General features: G+C 36.7%; 1 protein-coding gene across 3 annotated transcripts in view; it reads right to left on the minus strand.

Annotated features, from left to right (window-relative positions):
• Nucleotides 1-22127, minus strand: part of ADGRD1 (adhesion G protein-coupled receptor D1) — a 140557-nt gene extending 118430 nt beyond the window's left edge. For 2 of the 3 annotated variants that reach the window (XM_061466147.1, XM_061466145.1), the window contains exons 1-10: nt 21317-22127; nt 21184-21220; nt 18612-18695; nt 15321-15416; nt 13666-13788; nt 9106-9285; nt 7661-7915; nt 4368-4432; nt 3441-3596; nt 803-862 (exon numbers count right to left, since the gene is read on the minus strand). In XM_061466147.1, the coding sequence (XP_061322131.1) occupies nt 803-862; nt 3441-3596; nt 4368-4432; nt 7661-7915; nt 9106-9285; nt 13666-13788; nt 15321-15416; nt 18612-18695; nt 21184-21220; nt 21317-21385 (1125 nt within the window). In that variant the 5' untranslated portion in view covers nt 21386-22127. The remainder of the gene's footprint in view (nt 1-802; nt 863-3440; nt 3597-4367; nt 4433-7660; nt 7916-9105; nt 9286-13665; nt 13789-15320; nt 15417-18611; nt 18696-21183; nt 21221-21316) is intronic. The other variant, XM_061466146.1, reaches the window with a different exon arrangement.
• Nucleotides 22128-22438: the final 311 nt, after the last annotated feature.

Here is a 22438-nt window from a genome sequence, read left to right on the forward strand (position 1 = left end):
ACAAAATATGAAGGTGCCATGTTGAATTCCAGTGTGCGCCATCGTTCAACCATCCAAAGTCAAACGTGACTTTCTCTACAACCTTTTCCACATAAATTGTCCCCAGTACAAAGCCACATCCCAAGAATTTTAGGCTAAAAAGTTAAGCCAATTAGCTATCTTTTGGTCTTAAAGCATTTTAGACTTCAGTGAGACATTGATTTATTTTAATCTCTCCCTCTCAGTTTAAAAGAGGTCTGAAGTCTGTGTTCCCTTAAGACTGGAAAAAAAAAAATCCCTCAGGAAATTCCTGGGATCCTCCTGAAACTATTTCTCTGCACTCTAAAAGGCACACTAGAAGAGAAAGAACACTGAAACAAGCTAGTTTTTCCTATATTAGTTTTAATCTCTTTCGAAGCTTCAATTCACTACACAGGCAAGCACTACCACACATTTCATATGCATTGAAAATATCAGTCTATAAAGCAAATATAAACTTTTAAATACCTAAGTTCAGTGCTAAAAAAGGAATTATTAAACACTTTAGCAAGAATATCTGTTCTATTATATATAATTGTTTCATTTATTCTGAAATATGTGGAAACAGAAGCAGTTAAAGTTCCCTTATTTTAACCCTCAAAACCGTGTTATAAAAGAAAATGATGTAATTGTTCTGTCTGTGGTTCTTTACTGAAAATATGAAAGTAACATGTGAGAAAGTAAGTCAGTCAGACTGCTAAAAAAGTCTTAACAAGATTAATAATGCAGGCAAACAGTTTCATTACTATCCATGTGAAATTATGCAGCTGAACTCTTGTCTTACCTCTTGTACATCACTCCAGTTGGGCAATAACATAAAGTCTTCTATGACTTTTAAAAATGCCTAAAAAATAAATAAAACTGTATTAATTTGATTCTTTATTTATCAACTACATCTCCTGGTAAAGATCAAAGGCAGGTATCTGCTATGAATTTCTTAGGTTTAAGATTATAATCCCATTTTGATTCAAGTCACAGGTTCATCTCCACTTGCCAGCACTCTTGTGTTCTGTACAGTGACATTCTAAAGTAATAATTTATTTATTCAGAGTAACACCACTATGAAACTCCCAAATTGCAATCACTAAACTACAGCCGAGGTGACAACACTGGAACTAAGACTGAAGTGAGATTATTCTCCATTTTATCTGAATTTATACGACATCAATACCTCTTTCAGCCTTAGAGAAGTAGATATATCAACAGCATTTGGTATATATCTGGGTCACATCACTTGTACAATTTATTATCTGCTTAACTTTTACATGTTAAAATTGGTTTAGAGGTCCAGATCTGTCTTAGTGGGCACTGTTCAAGTGCTCAACATGATACAGTCCCTGTCCTAAGAGGTCTCGCTGCTGAAGACAAACAGGAGGAGAAGAGAGCACACAAAAAAAAAAACACACCCAAAACCCACCAACCAAACAAAAAAACTCAAACAAAACCCACATCTCCTGCTTAAACTTCTGTTTAAATGCCTTAAAACCATCAATTAAATATCTAAAAGTTCCATTAAGAAACAGAGAAGAAAGCTGCAAGAGTTTTCTGAGCATGATTTTACAAACTGTAATATATAGAGCAGTACTAGAGCTTTACTACGTGAGCTTACTTTCGGGAAGCACAAACCATGCAGCCCCTCTCGGACGTTCAGTATGGAATTCTACCTGGCATGTACAGAAGTTATCCAAAACCCAGAACCCAGCCCAGACTGCCCAGAGCATTCAGTATTTCTTTTCATGTCATAGCATCCCGAGTTACTCCAAAAGAGGTGTGTTAGACACTGGAAAGGGGTAAAGCAGGAGCATGGGAGCTATTGAGCAAAGCAGCATTATTAGAGAAAACACATGACATTTATCAGAAGCAATGCATAATGAATATGTGTCAGTAATCAGAAAGTTTACTGCATATCACTTAAATCTTCTCATGCTGTGAGGCATATGACAATCAGAACAGATAACTTTACTGAAAGCAGCATGTGGGCTCAGTGTCTGTCTCTCAGGGAATTAGCTGCAGACAATGCAAAGCCTAACCATCAGTCAGACAAATGACAGAGTCTGCATGTATGATCAGAACTCTCTTGTCTTTACTTCCCAAAATAGCTTTGCTAAAGATAATCATGTCCCACATTTCTGTCTGCAAATCACTTTCATGGCACACAAAGCAGAATCAGATAGCTTGAATGAGCAACAAAATGGCAACTGAAATGATGTGGGAAACAGGTATGATATGTGACAGGATGATGCTCCATTTTCAATTTAGAGCAAAAGGAAACAATGTATTAGAGCTTTTTAGAAGGGTTTTTGCAACATATCTAACTGATCCACGAAATCCAAGCTTTACAGTTTGCAAATGCTAAGCTTTTAACACAAACTATCAATTGCTGTCCATGTAGTTTTCAAAAGAATTTATTTATATTGTTTGCCTGAGTAAATAATCCTTGTCACCGTAGTGTTACCACAGGCTTAAAGGAACAATCACCAGTGAGGCCAGAGCTGATTATTGTAATAATAGGTTTCTAGCCTGCTGAAATCATGGAATTAGATGCCCATCCTTTTACAGAAAGCTTACTTTACCTTAGCAGAAAACTGACCTCTTGTCCTCAGCTCAGACTGCTGAAAACACCTTCCCCATGCACACACTTTGTGGACTAGTTTAAACAAAAATAACTCAGCTAAGCTTGGGACCTTATCTTCCCAGGAACCAGTTTCAGGGGAGATCTGAAATATGTCTTCACAGGAGTCCTGGCTGTGACTGGAAACCTGTGCAAGATAAAGCTATTGACTCACAAAAGCTAGGAACACCACCAGCACAGACAGGCACCCTCCCACAGTTTCTCACTTCCAGACCTGGCAGAGCAGGATGCATGCCTCTGACCCTTCAAATCCAGAAAAAGAAGTGTATGACTTGGTGAAAGAGAAGTCAGAGGAGAGGCATGACTTGCCTCTGCTTACTACAGAGGCGATAAATGCCAATGGAAGGTTGGGCAGACAGCAGTAATTAGTAAATTTTAACCTTCTAAGGTTAAAGTGACTCAAAAAAAGATAAGAAAGATAAGTGATAAGAAAGTGAATCAAAAAGATAAAACGTTAAAAGATTATACTTGGGCAGGTAACCAGGGCCAGATTGAAACAGCTTGCTATCAGCTTATGTATGCTTCCTTTTTGCTTCTGTCATTACTCTGACTACAGCGTCTTGTAGAAATAGGCCCAATGCATTCGGTAATATCCCCAAGAAATTTGAACTATTTTCTCTGGTTGAAATTCACCTTCTGCTACTCCTTAAAATAGCTACCACTTTTTTCACATGTTTTTTCTGCAATCGCCAAAAACTTTTGAAGCTGCAGTTGAAATTCCAGCTTCTGGAGAAATTTCAGGGTTCTGGAGAAATTTCTGGCTCCACACATAGATGTGAAAAACACTTACCTCTGTTAGGCTCAGAGCAGTACTTTCTGACAAGGATTTGTTGGGCAAGCTGAAGGACATGTTCTCCAGGTAGGCCAGCATGGTGTCAGGGGAGCGGAAGTTCCCTCTCTCCTCAGTGAGATTTGTTATGATGGGACGATAGGCATTAGTAGAGAGCTACAAGAGAGATACAACTCATCAGAAATTATTCTATATGGAGGTGGTTAATTGTTTTAGCCCAAAAGGGAGTTTGAAGCATAGCAGACTGCTGTGGGGGAGGATGATCTAGGAGGCTACAGAAGCCAAGCGACAAGGAAAACACACAGATAAACAGACAGACAGGATAAACAGCCAAAATTTAATATTTCTGTTAGCAGTTCAGGTCCTATCTACTATGGTTTCCTGAAAGCCTCTGTGAGCAAGAAGAAAACTAATAGAACTTTGACACTGCAGATAGCAATAAAGAGAAAATACACTGCAACAGCTAATTGCACGTAGGCTGATCACAGCTAATTGTATTCTGCATATGAAAAATTAACAGTTTTCATTACACATTTACTGAACAGATGAAAACAAATTTTGTTACGGGGTGAGATTTTTTTCTAATTTTAAAGGAAACAAGAGGAAATGTTCACAACATAGTTTTGGATGGCCTGTATCTTCAAAGATCAATGAAACACTTCTGAAATGTTAATTTTTTTTCTATTATAGAAATACAAATATTTTCTAATATAGATAGTATTTTTAACAATTAATTCCCTTTGTTTTACATTAGAAGCTCTGTACTGACTCTGCCCACAGTCACTAAAAGTTCTCTCTATGCGTATCTGGAAGTATTTATAACTGGATACTAAAATAAGTGCCATTAATGAAACTAGTTAAGTGAGGAGGCTCTGTAAAATATACACATTCGGACAGTATAGAAAAGAATTCTGAGGACTGTCTTACCACAGGCTTTGTAGTGGTTGTCATCACAGACCATGGAAGTGTTGAAGAAAGCAGAACTTGCACACCTGGGGAAAACACATACACAAATACAAGTGTTAATAAATCTGGTATGTGCCGTCCCATGCATTTTACTTATGTGCGGTACTGTAGCTACACAGGCTTGCTTAAAGCATTTTGTGTAGTGATTCATCAGTTTGACACTTATTTTAAACACTTAGACCTTTGTTTGCAAACAGGAAATTGCAAGTGTCATATCTCAATGAAAAGGGACAACTGTACAATTAAAACATTGGCATCCATCTTCCTTTGCTAGCTCTTCCCCCAATATTTATGCAAAGTATTTAGGCAAAAGAAAAAAGAAAAATCTTGCCTCTTATAAGAAATGAGTTATAATCTGTAGGCACTTCTGACAATTTCATACATGACCTTGCTGTATTTCTATATATGAGAAACTGGGATTGGAACATACACCAGAAAAAATGAGACTCAGGTCTCAGCTATGATCTCCAAATGTTAATTTTTACTTATATCTTAAGCCTAAATTGACTAAGTGCCAAATAAAAAAATCACACCCATGACTAGAAAAACATTTCCACATTAAGAAAAAAAGATAACCTATAAGAACTATTCAAAGCCAATGGCAATACTTAGCTTGCAGCAAAACTAAGGCACCCTCAAATCAAATACTGTAGGTACCAATACTGGTATACTAAAGCTTTTGGGGCATGCCAGTTTTGCATAGAGCAAGTAAATGGTCAAAACACAACCTCCATTAGTAGTCGGAGCATGTTATAGTTAATATCTCTGTCATGCGTTCTCAGCTGATTTCAAGCAACAGTGAGGTCACTATTAATCAGATAATAACAATATTAATCAGATAGCTTTACTAATCAATGTCACATAAAAGCACAATATCCCTAGAAAATTACTAGATGAGCATGTCATAAATGATTTGTCATGGCAAAAAGAATAAACTCTATTTTGGGCGGTTTCCAGTTGTTCCACTTAATAATATCGATTCATTTCCATGCAAAGGGATTTAATTGGCCTTTTGTGAGAGGAATGAAAATTTTCTTCTATTCTAGGCCTTACCAAGAATTTACATTTGCCACGAGTATGCTGTTTCAGCACAATAAACCAGAAGTTGCATACACAGGACACGTTTTTCTCATGGATCCAAAAAAGGAGCATGATTACCCATCCTATTAAAAAACAGGCTGTCCTATTAAGTTTCGGATGTCAAACCACGTAAGTCCAGCTTCAATTGTGCTTTAAGTCCTCCAAAGTCAGTAAACAGATAAAGAATAACTTTTATTTGCCATGTTGATTAGCATTGTAATATTCACTTCATTGCTTGAATTGGAAATCTTGTAAGATCTGAACAGTCCACTACTTGGAAGGAAAATGTAAAAAATTCAACACTGGACATTTCTCAAGTGTTCCAAATCACCTGAGCACTTTCAAGTAATATTGGCTTGAAATTCATCACACTTAGGGAAATACTTGGCATCCCTTTATGTTTTAATCCCTAAGCTCGTAGAAAATACACATCAAGCTTCGTTGTCCATTAAGCAGCTAGAAATTTATTTTTCACAGAAAACTTATAGTTCCAGATGACCCTGAAAAGCTGTGAACTAGAGATGTAAGAGAAGAAAAAAAAAACTTCCTCCAGTGTTTCAAAAGCTAGCTACAAACACTCAGCTAACAGATATTTTGAGCTGCAATAAGACTCCTTCCAAACCAAAGTACAGAGGAAAGAAGTAGAAACCGGAGTTCTGAACAAGATTTGCATTTGTGGAAAGAGCTTTCCATGATGCCTTGATTATTTGTTAGAGTGAAGTTGGGAGCATGGAACGCTGCAGAGGATGGCTGCTGTGAGCTCACAAGAATTCAAGGGGTTAAAAGGCAGTTCTCTTTGTATTTATGTAACTCATACTTCTCCGACAGTGAAACAGGGAACACATGTAGATAGATCAGGTCAATTTGAAAATCTACTGCTCTTGAGTTTAGCAACATAACATTCTTCTTGAGTTACACTAAATCAAAGGATGTGATTTATGGTAGCTTTGAGTTGGGTAGTGTTATAGTAACCCTAGATTGTTGTGAAAGATACAGCAGCCAAATCAAAAGCATTTTTCCAACATGATCAGAGCATTATGAATGCTTTTGTTAATATTTTAAAGCCGTTTGCTGTATCAAATGAATCCTCTCACAACCAGAATTTCTAAAGACTTTCATAGAAATATTTTTTAAATAAGAAGATTTAAAAATAAAAAATTTGAATGCAATTGGTATTATTTGTGTAGCTAAGCAAATGGCAATTGTTTCATTATATACCAGGTGGAGGGTTTTCTTTCTCAGCTACTTCAATTATACGTAAACTAGTTTATGGGTTTTCTTAATAAAAAGAAAATTATATAATTTTACTGCTATAACCAAACCTGGAAGTCATACACACTTTCTCATTTCCAGGCACACATCAGAAGTTATGTGTTATTCAAAAGACTTTCCATTGTAAAAATGGTTCCCATGGGTTTAAAAGCACAAGAGTTATGGGTGTAACTGCTTTAGCTCCCAGTAACCTAGTAAGAATAAATGAAAGCAGGGAAACTACCAGCAAGCCAAATGTTCCAGATGCCCCATAGCTTTATTTCCCGAGATGGATGTTTTCTAACTGCTACTCACACACAAGCACTTAATAGCAACAGACTTTCTTGCACTGAAAAAGATCCACAGAACAACTGGCAGGGTTTACTGGCCAGTCTTCAAAGCCTTTGTTCTAATCCTGATCCTCTGCCTTTTATATGACATTTCGGCTGATCTCTGAGTTCACAGACATACAGGAGTTAGTAAGTCTTTATCATTCCAGGAACTGGAGAGATAACCATTATCACCCCCATCTGCTGGAACACACTGAGTCACTTGGCTCCAAGCTACATAACAACCAGAGTGCAAGTTAGAAATTTGGAGTCAGTCTTTCCTAATACTGCTGTACCTCAAGTTTAATTATTGCTCCTTTGCTCTTGATGCTAGGGGATCTAACAATGGCTGTATACTTCAGGTCTTGCTATTTTCTTTATGGCATTTTTAAGGAGCTATAACCCAGGATGAAAAAACTGCACAGTCAAAGACAGCTGAGTGTTTTGGTGACATTCATAACTGACAACTTCTGCCTCTAAAAGCTTCAACAGCAAAAAAGATGTAAAATGAACACAAACCCTACACACTAAACATTTTTAAGTCAGCATGTTTACAGAATATTAATTATGACAACAATGCATATATATACTCACCAACAGCAGCTGTGAAGTACTGCTCAATTTCATTGGGGGTGAGTGCCCTCTCCCATATAATGAATTCATCAAATGCCCCATTCACATAGCGCTTGGTCTGATCCCCCTCTGTTCCAGTCAGTAGATTTGCAGTGGGGTCTCCATAATCATAGAAAACTTTCCCATCGGGATCTGTTGTGTTTAGAGTTCCATTGACATAGACTTTCAGTCCGTCCCTTGATTTCCAAGTAAAAAGAATGTGAGTCCAGTAAGGACCTGCAAAACATCAAAAATCACAGCAAAACCCATGAATCAATTCCATTTAGAGTCTTTCCAGTTCAGTATGTTTTTGCTGACTTGTGCAATGCTATAGAGCTGTATAGGACGTGCTAAGAGTGAATTATGGAATGCTGATGTCATGTATATTAATCTTTATACCCATGGGGAAGCCCATACTTTGGCAGAATGCCTGTTAGCTTTTCTCTGAACTCTTTCTTGGGCTCACTGCAGTTTCATAAATTATACTTGCTAAGTATTATTGGCCAAGATTTAAAGTCCCTTCAATTCTGTCTCAAAACACAGTTCCGCAAGAATAGCATAAAGACTGCTAAACCTGGAGAACAAGAAAATAGATTAATTAAAAACTGTGAGCGTTTCTCTCTTATATTTAGAGGGCCAAAACCATAATGTTAATTTTGCTTGGATCGGATATTCCACAAATACATAAATTATTCTACCATTTAGCTGCTTTTATCTTAAAATAAGATTTCCGCACTGATTTATCAAGCTTTTAAAAACTCTGCTACTACAAGGTGAGAAAGTCCTATTTTAACAATGTTCAGGTAGTAAATTAAGGCAAGAAGAGGTTTAGTGATTGTCACTGGCATTACTAGAAGAACAGAATTTATTCCAGTCACAAGGTATTACTGCTCCTCAACAATAAACAGGACAGAAGCAGGAAGATATGGGATGTATCAAAATGTCTATTAATACTACACCATGGCACAAAAAACTTGACACTCCACAGATGGCAAAATGACCAAAGCACTGAACACCCAGTTAGGCAGTTACCAAAAAAAAGCCTTAATTGAGGAGGCAGTACAGGACAGCATATGTATCCATTTTTAGAATATACCAAGAACTGTCAGGGATTGACTTGAATTCTTCACACAAGTTTCCATCCAACCAGTCGATCTTTTGATGTCGATAACAATTCCACTTCACAAAACAACTGAAGTTGGGTCTGGGGACTGTTACTGAATTGCAAATGTTCTATAATACAGTATCACTGTTTTTTCAGATCAACCTTTTTCTCTCTGCCCACATCAAGGGAACTTCTAAGCAGAGCTCTACAGCTACTTTTATATATTCACTTTCCTGAAGTTGTGCTCTTACCCATTACACCTCTGTGCAAGAATAAAGTCAAATAAAACAACTAATAATTAAAAAAATACAATAAATTTTACCTGGTGGACTAAAGCTTGCTTTCCACTTCATCATAGCATTTCCACGGGTGTAAAATTCCACTGAGCCTTCAGCTTCATTTGAACAGATTTTGAAACCACTGGAAATTACTTGTCCACCAGAGGCAGGGAGAAACTTAGCCTGTTGGTCTTGAGTCTTCCAGAAGAAGGAAAATGTTACTCCTAATGAAAGGAAGCAAGAGATGTTAATGAAGAAAACAAATGCAATTAAAGTTTTCCAGTTCTGTAGGATAGAGGGAGTGGGAATGCTTTGGAGGACAGATGATCTGCTAGCATAAACAAGGACAGCATTTTTAAAATCAACAATGCTATAACAGCTCAAACTGCATAAACATCTCTTCCTCAGTTTTGCACCACATGAGGACATCACTGCTTTCCGAGTAGCTTCTATCAGTTAAAACTACAGCTCTTTGAGCACCTAAAGTAATGAAGTTTTGTTTGGTTGGTTTAGGTTTCTTTTTTACATATTTATGCTTCCATTCCTTTGGCCCTATCTCTCCAGTCTCCTTACTTTTCTCACCCTGCTGCGACGATGCCCTTTTCCTCCTGTGATCTTTACGTATTTCAAAACACAAGTTGCTCTCATACCTCCATATCCTCCACTAGCATCTGCATCTTTTTTTCACGTTCACCAAATGCCAAAAGAGCCAGAAATAGTACACTGACTGCTTTCAAGCTACTGATGGGCTAACTGGCTGCGAGCATGCCTATGCTTATTCAGTGGCAACCTTTGCTAATTACACTTTAATTCTTCTAGGCACATTACTACCTGTGTGTTCACACTTCAATGCTCCAATAACTGCTGAAAGCAAAGATCCAATATAAAAGAAAGGGACAGAAACATCTGCAGAGCCACAGATGAAATTCTGAGGTCCCCACCAAAAAAAATCACAGAATTCTTCCCAAAACTCAAGGGCAATCCTGCAAGTGCATGATTAACTTTCACCACAAATAAACCTGTTCAATTAACAGTCAATTCTAGTATTGTACCATAAAATTTAAGAGCTCTTCAGATTGCACATTAGTAAAAAAATATTATTTCTGTAAGATGGCTTGTTTCTTCAATAAAGGCTACCTCTAAAGGCTTGACTGAAATCCATGTAGCAAATTAAACCTCCTTTGCATTGCACAAGTTCGCAATAGCTCTGCAGTAGAGCTTCTTCAGTCAAATACAATTAGAAAGAAAATGGCTCAACTAAACAGCTCTGAAAGGGTTCATCATTCATAGTACAAAGTGCTAACAATAAAATCCGAGTTCAGAGCAGGTTGAGAAAAATTTTATGAAGTAAAGAAGTGGAAGAGGTTTACCACAAAGAAACATAGTGAATTAAGTTGGCAACAACTCTGAAAATCACCTAGTCTAAACTGCCTGCTCAAAGCAGGGCCAATTTCAGAGCTAGATCTGGCTGCTTAGAGCTCAGCTGTGATTTTTAATGTCACTCCACACACAGACTGCATAGCCTTGCTGTGCAAACTACCCCAATTCTTGGCCACAAATGTTGCAAGGAAACATACTTCCTTAGATCTAATCAGCATTTCCTGTGGTACAATGTGCCTATATTGTTGCCTGTCATGTTTTCATTGTGCATCTCCAAGATTGTTTAGCTTCATCTGCTTCTATAGCCACATAGTTGAAGACAGCCCTTAGCATTCCCTTTTTTTCATGGAGTAAGAAAAAGCTTCAGCCTCTGCTCCCATGTCATCCTATCCAGCACCCTGTCATCAGCTGGACTGCGGCTTGTCAGCATCTCTTCTGTATCAAGGGTCAAAAATGGGAGACAGTACTTCAGATATGATCTCATGAGCGCTGAACAGAGGGAAATAATCATCTCCCTTAACCTGCTGACTATGCTCTTTGGATCTGTAGTCAAAGTATTTGTCTGGATGATTTTATAGTGAGCACCTCTGCAGGCCCCCTAAGCAGTATGAACTTCACCAATTTGCTACCAGATAGCTCAGCACAAGGTAATGAAGCCCTCAAGCTATTATGTACACTTACTGTTAAAATAACTTTTTGGTTAGTTTGTGTTTCACAATTATGTGATTAAAGATGCAAAGGCCTTAAACAGCTCACTATAGTCATTAGAAATTTTTTCCCCACTACTATCTGGAATGTAAATTCTTTTTTATTTCACATTTCTTAGCAGAAAAGTTTAAAATTATATTACCGCAGAATAAATAACTGTAGTATCTTCCTGTCTAATTGTTCTGTTTATCCTCGTGGCAGCATCCATCGATTTACAAGATATACATACTATTCCCTAAACACTTTAAACATGATAAAATAAGCACTGTGGAAATGCTAATCAATTATCATTGGCCTCCTAGAAATCAATCAGTATATGAACATCATCAGTCTCAGTTTGCTAGATCCTGATGGATATGGGCTTAAAGCTTTAAATGCTGTGAACTCCCAACTGAAGAATTTGAGGCTTGTTGTAAGCAAGTTGCAGTATCTTCATCAGCAGATGAGCCTGAGTTCATACTTCAGTCTCTTTACCACACAAGTAACAGGCTGAAACGGACCATCATCTTTCACCACCTCAAAAGGTCACCAAAAGTGACCACGTTAATCTATTACTGCTATTACTGAGATTCCTCTGCCAAAGTCTCAAATTTTTTCCAGCATTTCATCACACTTGAGAGATACCGAAGTGCTGGTATTCCTCCCTTACAGGCTGGGAGATGAAGTTTAAATGATGTAGGCAGAGATACTAAGTAATAAAGCATGTATGCAGTAGAGATGGTTTCCCAAAATAAAACTTAAAGGCACACCACAAACACACAGTTATGAAGTGCTATGTTGTGCATATGACCGCTTTTTTAATTTTTCTTTAACTTTCCACATATTGACCAAATTCAGCTCCTCCTGTGTTCAAAGTGACTATTAAGAGAACGTTCTCTTGCATCTTTCAAAAATACTTCTTTTGACTGAAAATGCCACTTCAATGAGGCCAAAACTGCTCTACAGAAAACCATTGTTTAAAAATTACTAATGAAAGGAGGAAGGCAGGGGAAGAATATTTCAATGTTTTAAAAAACAAGAAGAATTTGTTTTCTCAATTCAAAATAAAGAGTTCTGAAATGTCATGAAATTTAGCCTAGGAAAAAAATAATGTGATTTTTGTTTCACAGCTTGTAATATTTCATCTGAAAATATCCCGAGATTATTTCAGAAAGCATTCCCTGGTTAAGTGTACTTAACACCAGTTTCACACAAATGTCACAAGCAAACATCAAAGGATGTTTAAGCAATAGGAGGCTTGAATAAAATTATATCTTATCATTGCTGCAGGTTTTATTTGATTTGGAGAAAAACAAAGACACATTGTTTAGATAAAGGGATGTTGGCTTAGCCCACGACCCCCCCCCCTTTTTTTTTATACTACTACTGTGATTTAGTGTTTATTGTTTATATGATTTCACATTTTATCTGAGGAACATTTCAGTGTTTTATGGGTTTAATGTTCTTGTTAGAGAGATACTGGGAATGCTCTGGCACTATAAAAATGATTTATTGTTATCATTACATTATACTATAGATGTAGAAATAATATGACTTACTGATTATTTGTATTTCCAAGTGGTATGAAAAAAAGGGTATGAAAAGCTACAGCATGTATAAGAAAAATACCGATGGTAGGACATGGAATTACTCTTTCCTAATACTCTCAGGTAACAGCCGTGTACCATCTGGTCTGAGTGTGGCCTAATTTCTAAAAAGGTTCATACATGGCTCTTGCTTTAGCAGCTAAAAAAAAAAAACAACTAAATAAAAAATCCTATTTCAGGTGATGTTACCTGTCTGAAGAATGGTCCAAACCAATAAAAGCCAGAAAAATCAATGTTAACCATACTTCTCAAGCTTAAGGGCTGCAGGAGTTTACATATGGAAAGCCACAGTTTTGCACTGATCTGTTTCTACTGTACTTCAAGTCTCCAGTGAATGTTCTATGCTAGTGACTAGTTGCATGTTTGGTTTGACAGTCGAATAGTTTTAATGACCTCCTGTAATCAGCACATTTTCAAACCTGTGTCCCCATTCTACCTGCTATTTTGTGAACATAGCCCAAGAAGAGGAAAGGGAAGAGAAAAAAAACTAATTTTGTTATTTCCAAAGATAAATCTAAAAAAAACCCAAGCCAAAAAACCACATTCCTGTTAAGAGGCCACACTGAAAAACTGTCTCTTAAAACTAAATTTGAAACCTGCAGGACAACTTCTATTGTTTGTCAAACTGCAGTTCTTGTATGATCAAAGTTGGCGCCACAGGCAAAATTTTTGGGCACGGAAAGCTTATTTCAGTTTTTGTTTGATTTAATTGCACTGTAAATCATTGAGTAGCTGGTGATCAATTCCAATTTAAATTGCAGTTAGGAAAGACTATATTTTCAGCAACAATCAACTGTTTTAAAATTCAATACAGGAATGCGTCAAGCTAGTAATTTAGAGTTCATTCCAATGAGGAAGGAAACAATAGTCATTGAATTACGTAACTTGACAGCAAAGGAAATGTTAATAGCAATTAATGAATTTACTAACCTTCAGGTCCACAAACTTCTGGATTACTAATGCAAGAATTTTGATAGCTTCCAAAGAAGAGAAAGGTAACTCCCTTCTTTTCAGTGACGTAAATTCCTTTGTTCACCATTCCTTCTACAATATCTAAAGGAAAAGAAAAATCTAGTTTAATATTTATATAAATCAAAACTTCCCAGAAACACAATTCTATTACATTTGTATACCTCGTATGTTTATTCAGTCCCAACTGTAGGTTTACTTTTGCTGGGGGATTTTTTTTTTTTTGTGGGTTTTTGTTTTTTTTTTTTGTTTGTTTTTGTTTGTTTGTTTGTTTTGTTTTGGGTTTTGTTGTTGTTGCTTGACTATTTTTTTTCTGTTTTGTACTCAAGTTTGGTGGGGTTTATTTCTCGGGAGTTTCTAGGGTTATGTTTTTTTTCAAGAACCATACAGATAAGTCTCATTTCATATCTTCCCCACTTCGAGGAAGAAGTCAACAAGTTTTGCCTCTAAGTGAGAAATAAAATTTAGTTTCTTTTAAAAATTTGACTGTGTATTAGAAAATGAAGCAAACATTTCTTTAGTCACTTGAACTCTAAGTTCATCTAGCCAGATTTACTCCTAAGATAATGCACGTCTGTTTCCATAGTATTTCCCTTGCCATTGATGTCACTCCTTTTAATGTTATACTGAATATATCTTATTATGCATGAACTATGCAAATGGCCTATACAGGAGATAAGAAAGCAGTGAATGGAATTAGGGTCATTTGAAGTTCATTATTAATAGAGTTCACATTTGCTAGAACACTTTCACCGTTAGAAGGTAGAAAAATAGTGGGTTTAGCATTCAAATACAACCCTCCAAGAATCTGAGCAGTCCTAATGACTGTGTTATCATTTCCATCCTTCTTCTTAGGTCAGATTTTCCAAGAAGTAAAGAACATGTGAGTTAAAACACGACTGTAACGTGGACACTTGCTCCTACACAAGTATGAATGCTAGTGACTTAAATTAAATTACTAAGTTTATGCTTGTGTAGCTGATTTCCAATCATCAGTTTTCTGCCTGGAGAGTTGTCATTTTCTGTTTTACTTTTATCTCCTGGTGTTTTGATGTAAAAAAAAGGAAAAATATTAAAAGGACATATCTACCCAGATTGCTTCTTGCCTTAAAAAAAAAAAAAAAACAAAAAAAAACTGATCATGTTAATCAAAGATGCCATGATTGACAAAATTTTACTTCCTGGCTTTGCAGATTTGCTTGGTTTTGTCTTAATGTGTCCTTTAAAAACTACTAAGAAATAGCGAAAAGCAAATGGCTTCTTTTTCCTTTTAACCTTGAAAGGCAAGCAGTAAGAAAATCAGACCTGCTCTTTATGTTCCTCTGAAATGTTATCTCAGTTTATTTTAAGTGTAATACGAATATTAGTTTCAGAGGACCACTGGGGCCCATTCTCCCATGGGCTACTGCTTAGCATGATGATCTCTCTCCCAGGAGTTTAGGGTACTTCAGGTAACATTGCAGGAGTGTTTTTTCAATAACAGATGACAATGTTAGCATAAACAGACCTTTACCACATGACCACATGAATCAAAACTCAACGTTAACTTAGAATCCAATGTTACAAGAACCATCCAACCTTGACAAATGCAGAACAAAAAATACTTAAATCCTCACCTACAGTTGCAGAGAAGTTAGAGTAGGCAGAGTCATTGGTATATACAAAGGTAGAGTTATGGGAAGGAAGCACAGTGAAGTTGTGGATTCTTAGAGCTGGGTGGAACAACAAAAGAAAATAAGCAAATAAGCAAAACAATGAATAAACACAATCAGTAATGAATTGACCAGTTCATATCTCTCAACATATAGATGTTGATCAGTGGCCTTTAAAATTATCATGCAACCACTTCTAAGGACTTGTATACTTGTGAATGTTACATTCTTTAACTACACAAGGTAAATAAATGCAGTATCAGTTAAACATTTTTTTTTCTTACAGTAAACTGAAAAGGAAAACTAATAAGAAGTGCAACTGCTGATGAAGAGCTCTCAAATATGACCATGTTGGTAAGGAGCTCTGCAATTATACCAAAAATCATTATACTGGTGCAAAAGCTATGGGCAATTTAAAGTCTGGACTCCCCAGTACAAGAGAGACATGCACTTACTGAAGCAAATACAGTGAAAGGCTGAGAATGCTAGCACTGCTCAGCCTGGACATAAGAGAGCTCAGGGATCTTATCAATGTGTATAAACACACAGTGACACTAAAGATAGTGCCAGACTCTCCTTAGTTATATACAGTGAAAAAATAAGAGGCAATGGGCATAAATTAAAATATGAGAAAGTCCATCTAAACATATGGAAAAAACCCAACTGTTTTATATCTGACAATAAAACTTTATTCTTTTTTTTTAATTTTGATAATTTAACGTTGCCCACTGTAATTATTTACCCAGGGCAGGCAAACAGAGCTTGAGGGAAGGCCCATGTAAGTAAATAGACATTGATTTGGAATTTAAGCCAACTGAGCTTATAGAAGGGAAAGGCAAATGCTCTTAAAGGGAAAAAAAAACCACAAACAACCAAACAAAAACAAACATGCTAAAACCTCCAGATAAAAACACGTGGAAAACAAGGGGTCAGATGAGAAACCTGAACACGGCCACATCTTTTTTTGTTTGCTATATTTTAAGTTGATTGTTTCCCTTCAATTGCTTCTACTGCTGAGATGATAAAATTAATTCACTGACACTCTCACAACACAAATGCTTTGAGAGATATAAATCTGGCTTCACACACAATGACTTCAACAAATAAAATGGATTAACATGACGGACAGATTATGATGCTTCAAGGATTTAAGAGGAGAAACATGGAATGAAAATAACTGCATGATGTGATGAGTGGAAAAACAAGGCAGGCTCTAGCAATAAACAGAAGGGTTGTGTAATCAGAATGGTATCAAAAACAAGCAAATTGTCACCTGCATTAAATTATAAAAAGAAAACTTTACTGGTATATCAAAGTCAAATCTCAGACAGATACATAAGAACTCTGCTGGAGGCAGCTGAAGGAATAACTGTGTATTATAAGACACAATATAAGCAACTGAAGAATTTGAACTATCCAGTACACTAAAGAAAAATTCAACATTATCAGAGTTGCTCTGCAGAGAATGAGACTTTTTGCTCCTGGCATCCTTTGCCAACAATAGTAAGACAAAGTCCTCCAAACATTTTTTCAGCAAAGTAATGCAGCTGGCTCCTTTGTAAAGTTATTTAACACAATGTCATAATAGCAGTCAAAGGAGATTGCTCATGTTAGCCAGTCCAATTCCTGTAAGTGAAGGTTTGTAGGATCAAGAACTTTCTATGTTCTGCTCTATCTTTTCCAAAATATTATTGAAAAGATTTGAATTTTGCTGAAGCAATTTAACATAACTTGAATAATGATCCAACATTAATTTGCAATTGCTATATTTTATAGCAATTGCGCTCTTTCAGGCACTTTCAAAAATAACCTTGCCGTAACACAAGTGCTAAAACAGTGCTAGATATGGAGTGCTTTACTCTTCTCGAAACTACAGTGTCAGAAAAATACTTTAACACACTGTTGGAGAACTCACATGGTAACTTTTTGTAAGCCAAATTATGATTCTACTGAAGTCAAAAGGAATGCTGCCATCAGCCTCTAACGGGAGCAGAATATTGCCCAGATTTATTTCTGGCGAGCCAATTTCATTCCTTTAAGAAGTTTTGTGGCAAGATGGGTCAAAGTCTAAGCTTACAATACATGGATCTTTTTCCCTACTTAGGAACCGAGACTGATAGCGCAATTTTTGCATGATAAATAGCAGTAACTTCTCAATTTTGTTAACATCTTTCATGTAAGGTTGTAAAGGTCTCTAACTCCAGATTTAATCTTCTGCATCTTTCTGAGTAAAGATATTGCAGTCACCAGTAGTAGTACAGTGCCTACCCCTCGCACAAGTACAAAACTGTGTAGCTCTACTGCCAAGGTGGTAGCCATAGTGTAGAAAATACCGGGGAACATACATCAACCAAACTTGGAACTGGCTAAAATGTCAGAAGAGAATAAGAACTCCACATGAATAATACTAAGGGACCTTTGAGTCTCAAAAGGAGACAGAGCATACCCGAAAACTTCATCTGAAAGGAATGGCCCTGCAAACCCATAACGCTGCAATCGGATACACTGGTTTGGTCAAAGTTCCATTAATTACATCACCTGCACATCCCCAGAAAACCTCCACTACCCTTTTTGGTACTGATGTGAAACATCAGAACCAGAAAACTGCTAAATCCAACCGAACTGCTTTTTAATACCATTCCCTCAGGGATCCTGCGGTCCTGACAACTGACTTTTTCAAATCACTGAAAGTTTTGTCTTACCAAAACTATCTTTATTTTGTCCGACTGAAAAAAAAATTTTGTACTAATGCTGCAATACTGCTTTTAAGGGAATACCCACAAGCAGACAGAAGTGGGTCAGTATACAGATAAGAACTTGCACTTTTCTTTCTGTAGATGGTACACGGAATTTTCAAACTGCATGAAGAATTCAGGCACTTAACTCCTTCAAAAAAGCAGCAGGCACTTCACTGCCAGCATATCCAGCTATCTCAGTCACTGAGTGTATTAGCATGTACCAAAGCAACCAACAACAACGTGATTTCAATGACTCTTTGCATCATAAAACTTTTCTCTCTATAACCTTAACAATGCGTAGACAGCTCATAAAACATCTGAGAATACTCTGTAAAATCAGTTCACAAATACGTTATCATTTGGACACTGGAGCACTGCAAAAACATCAACTGAAAAAAAAGAATCTCAACTGCTGTGGTACAAAACCTAACCCCTTTCATTTCTTCTGATCCCTTTCTGCTTACAGACTGCCACAAATACTTATGTTATTGCCACTGTCAACGAATCCTTTATCTACCTCCATTTGTATCCCGAAATTCATGAATTCCATCCACATCTTCCAATGGCCAGTAGTGGGAAGCTGATGCGAGAACTTTGAACCCTGTCAAGAAATACAGATGAAAAGGTTATTAAAGTAAGAGCAAACAAGGAGTGCAGTTAAATTGCCACAGAAGAAAGCAATAAGGGAAGTCAATAGTTAGCCAAGGTTTTTATGTAAATCAAGTACAGCACATAAGCAAGATGACAGATCAAAATGGCAGAGTAGACTAAAACTATCTGATTGAGCACTGCAAAAAATTTGGTTTTAAAGCTCAACTGATTTTTATTTTAACTGCACTTAAAATGTGCAACAATCTCTGAATAAATCCCTGTTACTGTACCGGATTGCACTTGTTGAAGTAACAGTTAAATCATTCAAGACTTTCAAAACATTACTCAAAGTTCTAAACACACCATGGATAGCACAAAGCACTGAGAAGGGAGAGCATGGGAGAGTATTTAGCCTTTATAGCATAGTACCACTGCTCCTGCCTCCTTCATAGGTAACTCAGCTCTCTCAGACTCAAGGAACTGAAGTTCCCAGGTATTTTTGTTCCTAAACAATATCTAACAAATGATTCATAACTGACCAGGATCTACTATTGGCCTACTTGACTAGAAGTGTTTGAAGCTGTCTTACCACAGATGGGGATGTCTTCAGAGAAATAGATGAGATTCTATGCCTATACCTTTCCTTTAAATATTTGGAAGACACAGAGAAAGGCACGACTGCTAACAAAAGGAGAAGGGTACTGCCAACATAAGCAAATAGCGACACAGAATAAGCATATACAAAACCCAGACTAGAAGTTCCAGGCAACCCAAACTCAACTAAGCTGAGCATGACAAAGCATGTCAAGGAAACAGGATCTAGGAACAAGGGTTTTTGCATTCACATAAACTACATCTGCACACGTGCTTAAGTTCTATCTTCAAAAAACATATTCTGACTGCTGCTAAAGGAAGTTATAAATTGCTATGCTATTAAGAGCATCCACACAGGCTACCTGTGCTAACATACCTCTATCTGACTTTAATCAAACTACTAATTCCACTCCACAGAGAACAGAACATGCCTGCTGTTTCACAGTGTGCTTATATACAAATATCTCTTGCTCCCACTAACATCTTTATGTATCAAAATAGAAAAAGGATTGAAGTTAAGAGAGGTGGTAGAAAAAAATATTGAGACAAATAGAAATGAAGAATCCAGGGAGAAAATAATTTGATGCAAAAAACCTCTGTCATAACGTGGCACAAGAATTTTATTATTAGCAGTAAGAGCAGCATAGCAACAACGCCAAAGCTGGCATCAAACTCCTAAGAAGCAGTTATATTTTAAGGAGCTTACATTTAAAAGGTTGCAAAAATGCACAAAAATAATTGGAAGGAAAACATACATGCAGCAAAGTGAATTGCCTAGACCCACATGCCCATGGCTTTCCCAGCTGCCAGTTCAAAACTACACAAAGCCACACTGTTGCCCCACTACCAGCCAATCAGCCTTCAGAAGATCTCCAAAAACAAATACCTGTTCCAAGTATTAGTTGCATTCAAGGCAATATCCTTTCAATAGGTAACTACGCTGTGTTTAGGACAATCACAGGACCTCTTTACAAGTCCAGCTCCAATTCAGAAAGCATTACTCATACACACACTATATTACAAAATAGGTGTTGTGTAACATACACCTTTAATGTGGGAAGCTCCCCCCACCACCACCCCATTTCCTCAGCTAGAAGCCAGTGATCCTCATCTATAGAAAATGAGACTATACTTCTTTGCTTTCTAGTGAAGGCAGAACAAAAGCAACTAATGGGGGTGAATCTACTGCAATAGCAGACAACATGGCTTTGCCACATCGCACTGTATTTTGTTTGAAAATAATTACATATGGTTAAAACTTAAAGCACAAAGCAATACATGCACTGCTAAAGCAGTAAAATTGTACTTGTACACCACCATGAGGCTTGAGGTTAAACTATTTATATAAAACCAGAAGAATTCTGCAGTTACACACAGACCCCAAGTAAGCTTTAAGAAAGTTTTTTCTACACTGAAAACATCTGAGAGATCCTTAATATGGTCTATAAGCAATTTAAACTGAGGCATGAAGACTAGGAGGAGGGGAGACAACTTGAAGCCATGCAAAACTACAGCAAAGTACACAAGCTGGCATATCTAACTGTAAATCACTGAATTGAAAATGCTGAACTCATTGAGGGGAAAAAGAAAAGAGGCTGAGTAAAGGTCCGATTCAAAAAGTCATGCTCAAAAAAAGGACTAAAACAAACAGTTTGTATTTTCTATCTGTCAAATGCAAACCATTCTTCTCCATTCTGCACAGAATTTTCAGAAGGTAAGTTACTGAATTTAAAATGACAGGTACAGTCTGATACTTCAGACTATTACATTTTTTAATATGTAGTTGACATTAAATATAGGATCACAGTTTTTTTGAGCTACTAAGAAAATTAAAAAATACAAACCAAAAAAGCAAATAAACATTTAAGCACATTGTCATAAAATGCAAATAGAACATTCCTTACCTGGGTGTTTGGGTAACTGGGAATAGTTTCCGTACACCTGCACATAAAACATAACATAATGAGACACAGTGAGGCAAAACTTCCAAAGAGGGATCCAAATATAGCTCAATACTGACCATATTCAGAACATTACCTGATATTTGTACTGAAATAAAATCAGCAGAGAATAATGACAAGAGAGCAGAGATGATAAGTTCTCCATGGTCTATTTCAGTTTAAAGGTAAAACTGAAATCTAATTTCTATAAGATTTCAATCACAAGTTTTCCTTTGCTACTTCTTGTATTAAAAGATGCATTTTCCATGAAGGTTCAAAAAGTCCATTCCTTCAGTGACAGCAAAATATCCTTCCAAACCTTTAAGTAGTGTTCATTTGCTTCACACTTTGATCTCTTCATTTAACTCTAAATAAATTACTGTGATTGGAGGAAAATTAAAAGAAATGTGCATCAGATCCAAAAGTTGTACTGTTCCATGGAAAGAAGTCAAATATTTCTGTTACAATCTGTGCCAAAAAGAAAAGATCTTGTTTTCAACTTTCTTCCTATGGTTGCGTTTTCCTTTCAAATTACTTTCATATTGTCAGAGATCTGAAGCCAGTTTTAGTTTTGCAAGCAAGAAAACGTACTTCCTTGTAGCACATAGAGCATGTAACTCTCACTATTCCTCTGAAACTGAACTGAAAAGAGTTGCTAACTCCTCAATTGTCCAGCTCACATTTGCACCTCCATCCCAGATCTTTTTGGGTGGAGAGAAAGTCCGAGTGATGTCATACTTTCTCCTCAAACTTTGTCCCATTCTGGTACTCTATTTATATCACGTTGCTGCTGTCTCTTTTCTGGGTCCTAACACCAGCCAGCTAGGAACAAGTGGAAACAAATCAGCGTGCTTCAGCAAACACATAAAAGAGATTACTACTCTTTGCACACTGCACACTTAAGAATCAAAGGCACAACAAGTTGCTCTTAATTCAAACACTTAAGAAAAATAAAACAGGTTTTGGGCAGAAAGTTTTGAAGGAAAGCTAAGATACATCAATTAAAACAACAGATTGTATTTCTGCCTGAAGAAGCACGACTTGAAAAAAGTACTGAATTAAACTACATGGCACTCTAAGGGATTAATTTTACAGTATATCAAGAAGGGGAAACTGAGGCATTAAAGATTTCACTGATTTGCTCAAAGCTGCACAATTAAACCAGTAGAAGAACTAGGAAAACACTTCTATAGTTGCCACTATTTTATATATAAAAGAT

Source organism: Pezoporus flaviventris, unplaced genomic scaffold (genome assembly GCF_033815535.1).
Source record: "Pezoporus flaviventris isolate CSIRO_AGI_PZ_B2104156 unplaced genomic scaffold, CSIRO_AGI_Pfla_v1 ptg000041l, whole genome shotgun sequence".
In the NCBI taxonomy this organism is placed as follows: Eukaryota; Metazoa; Chordata; class Aves; order Psittaciformes; family Psittacidae; genus Pezoporus; species Pezoporus flaviventris.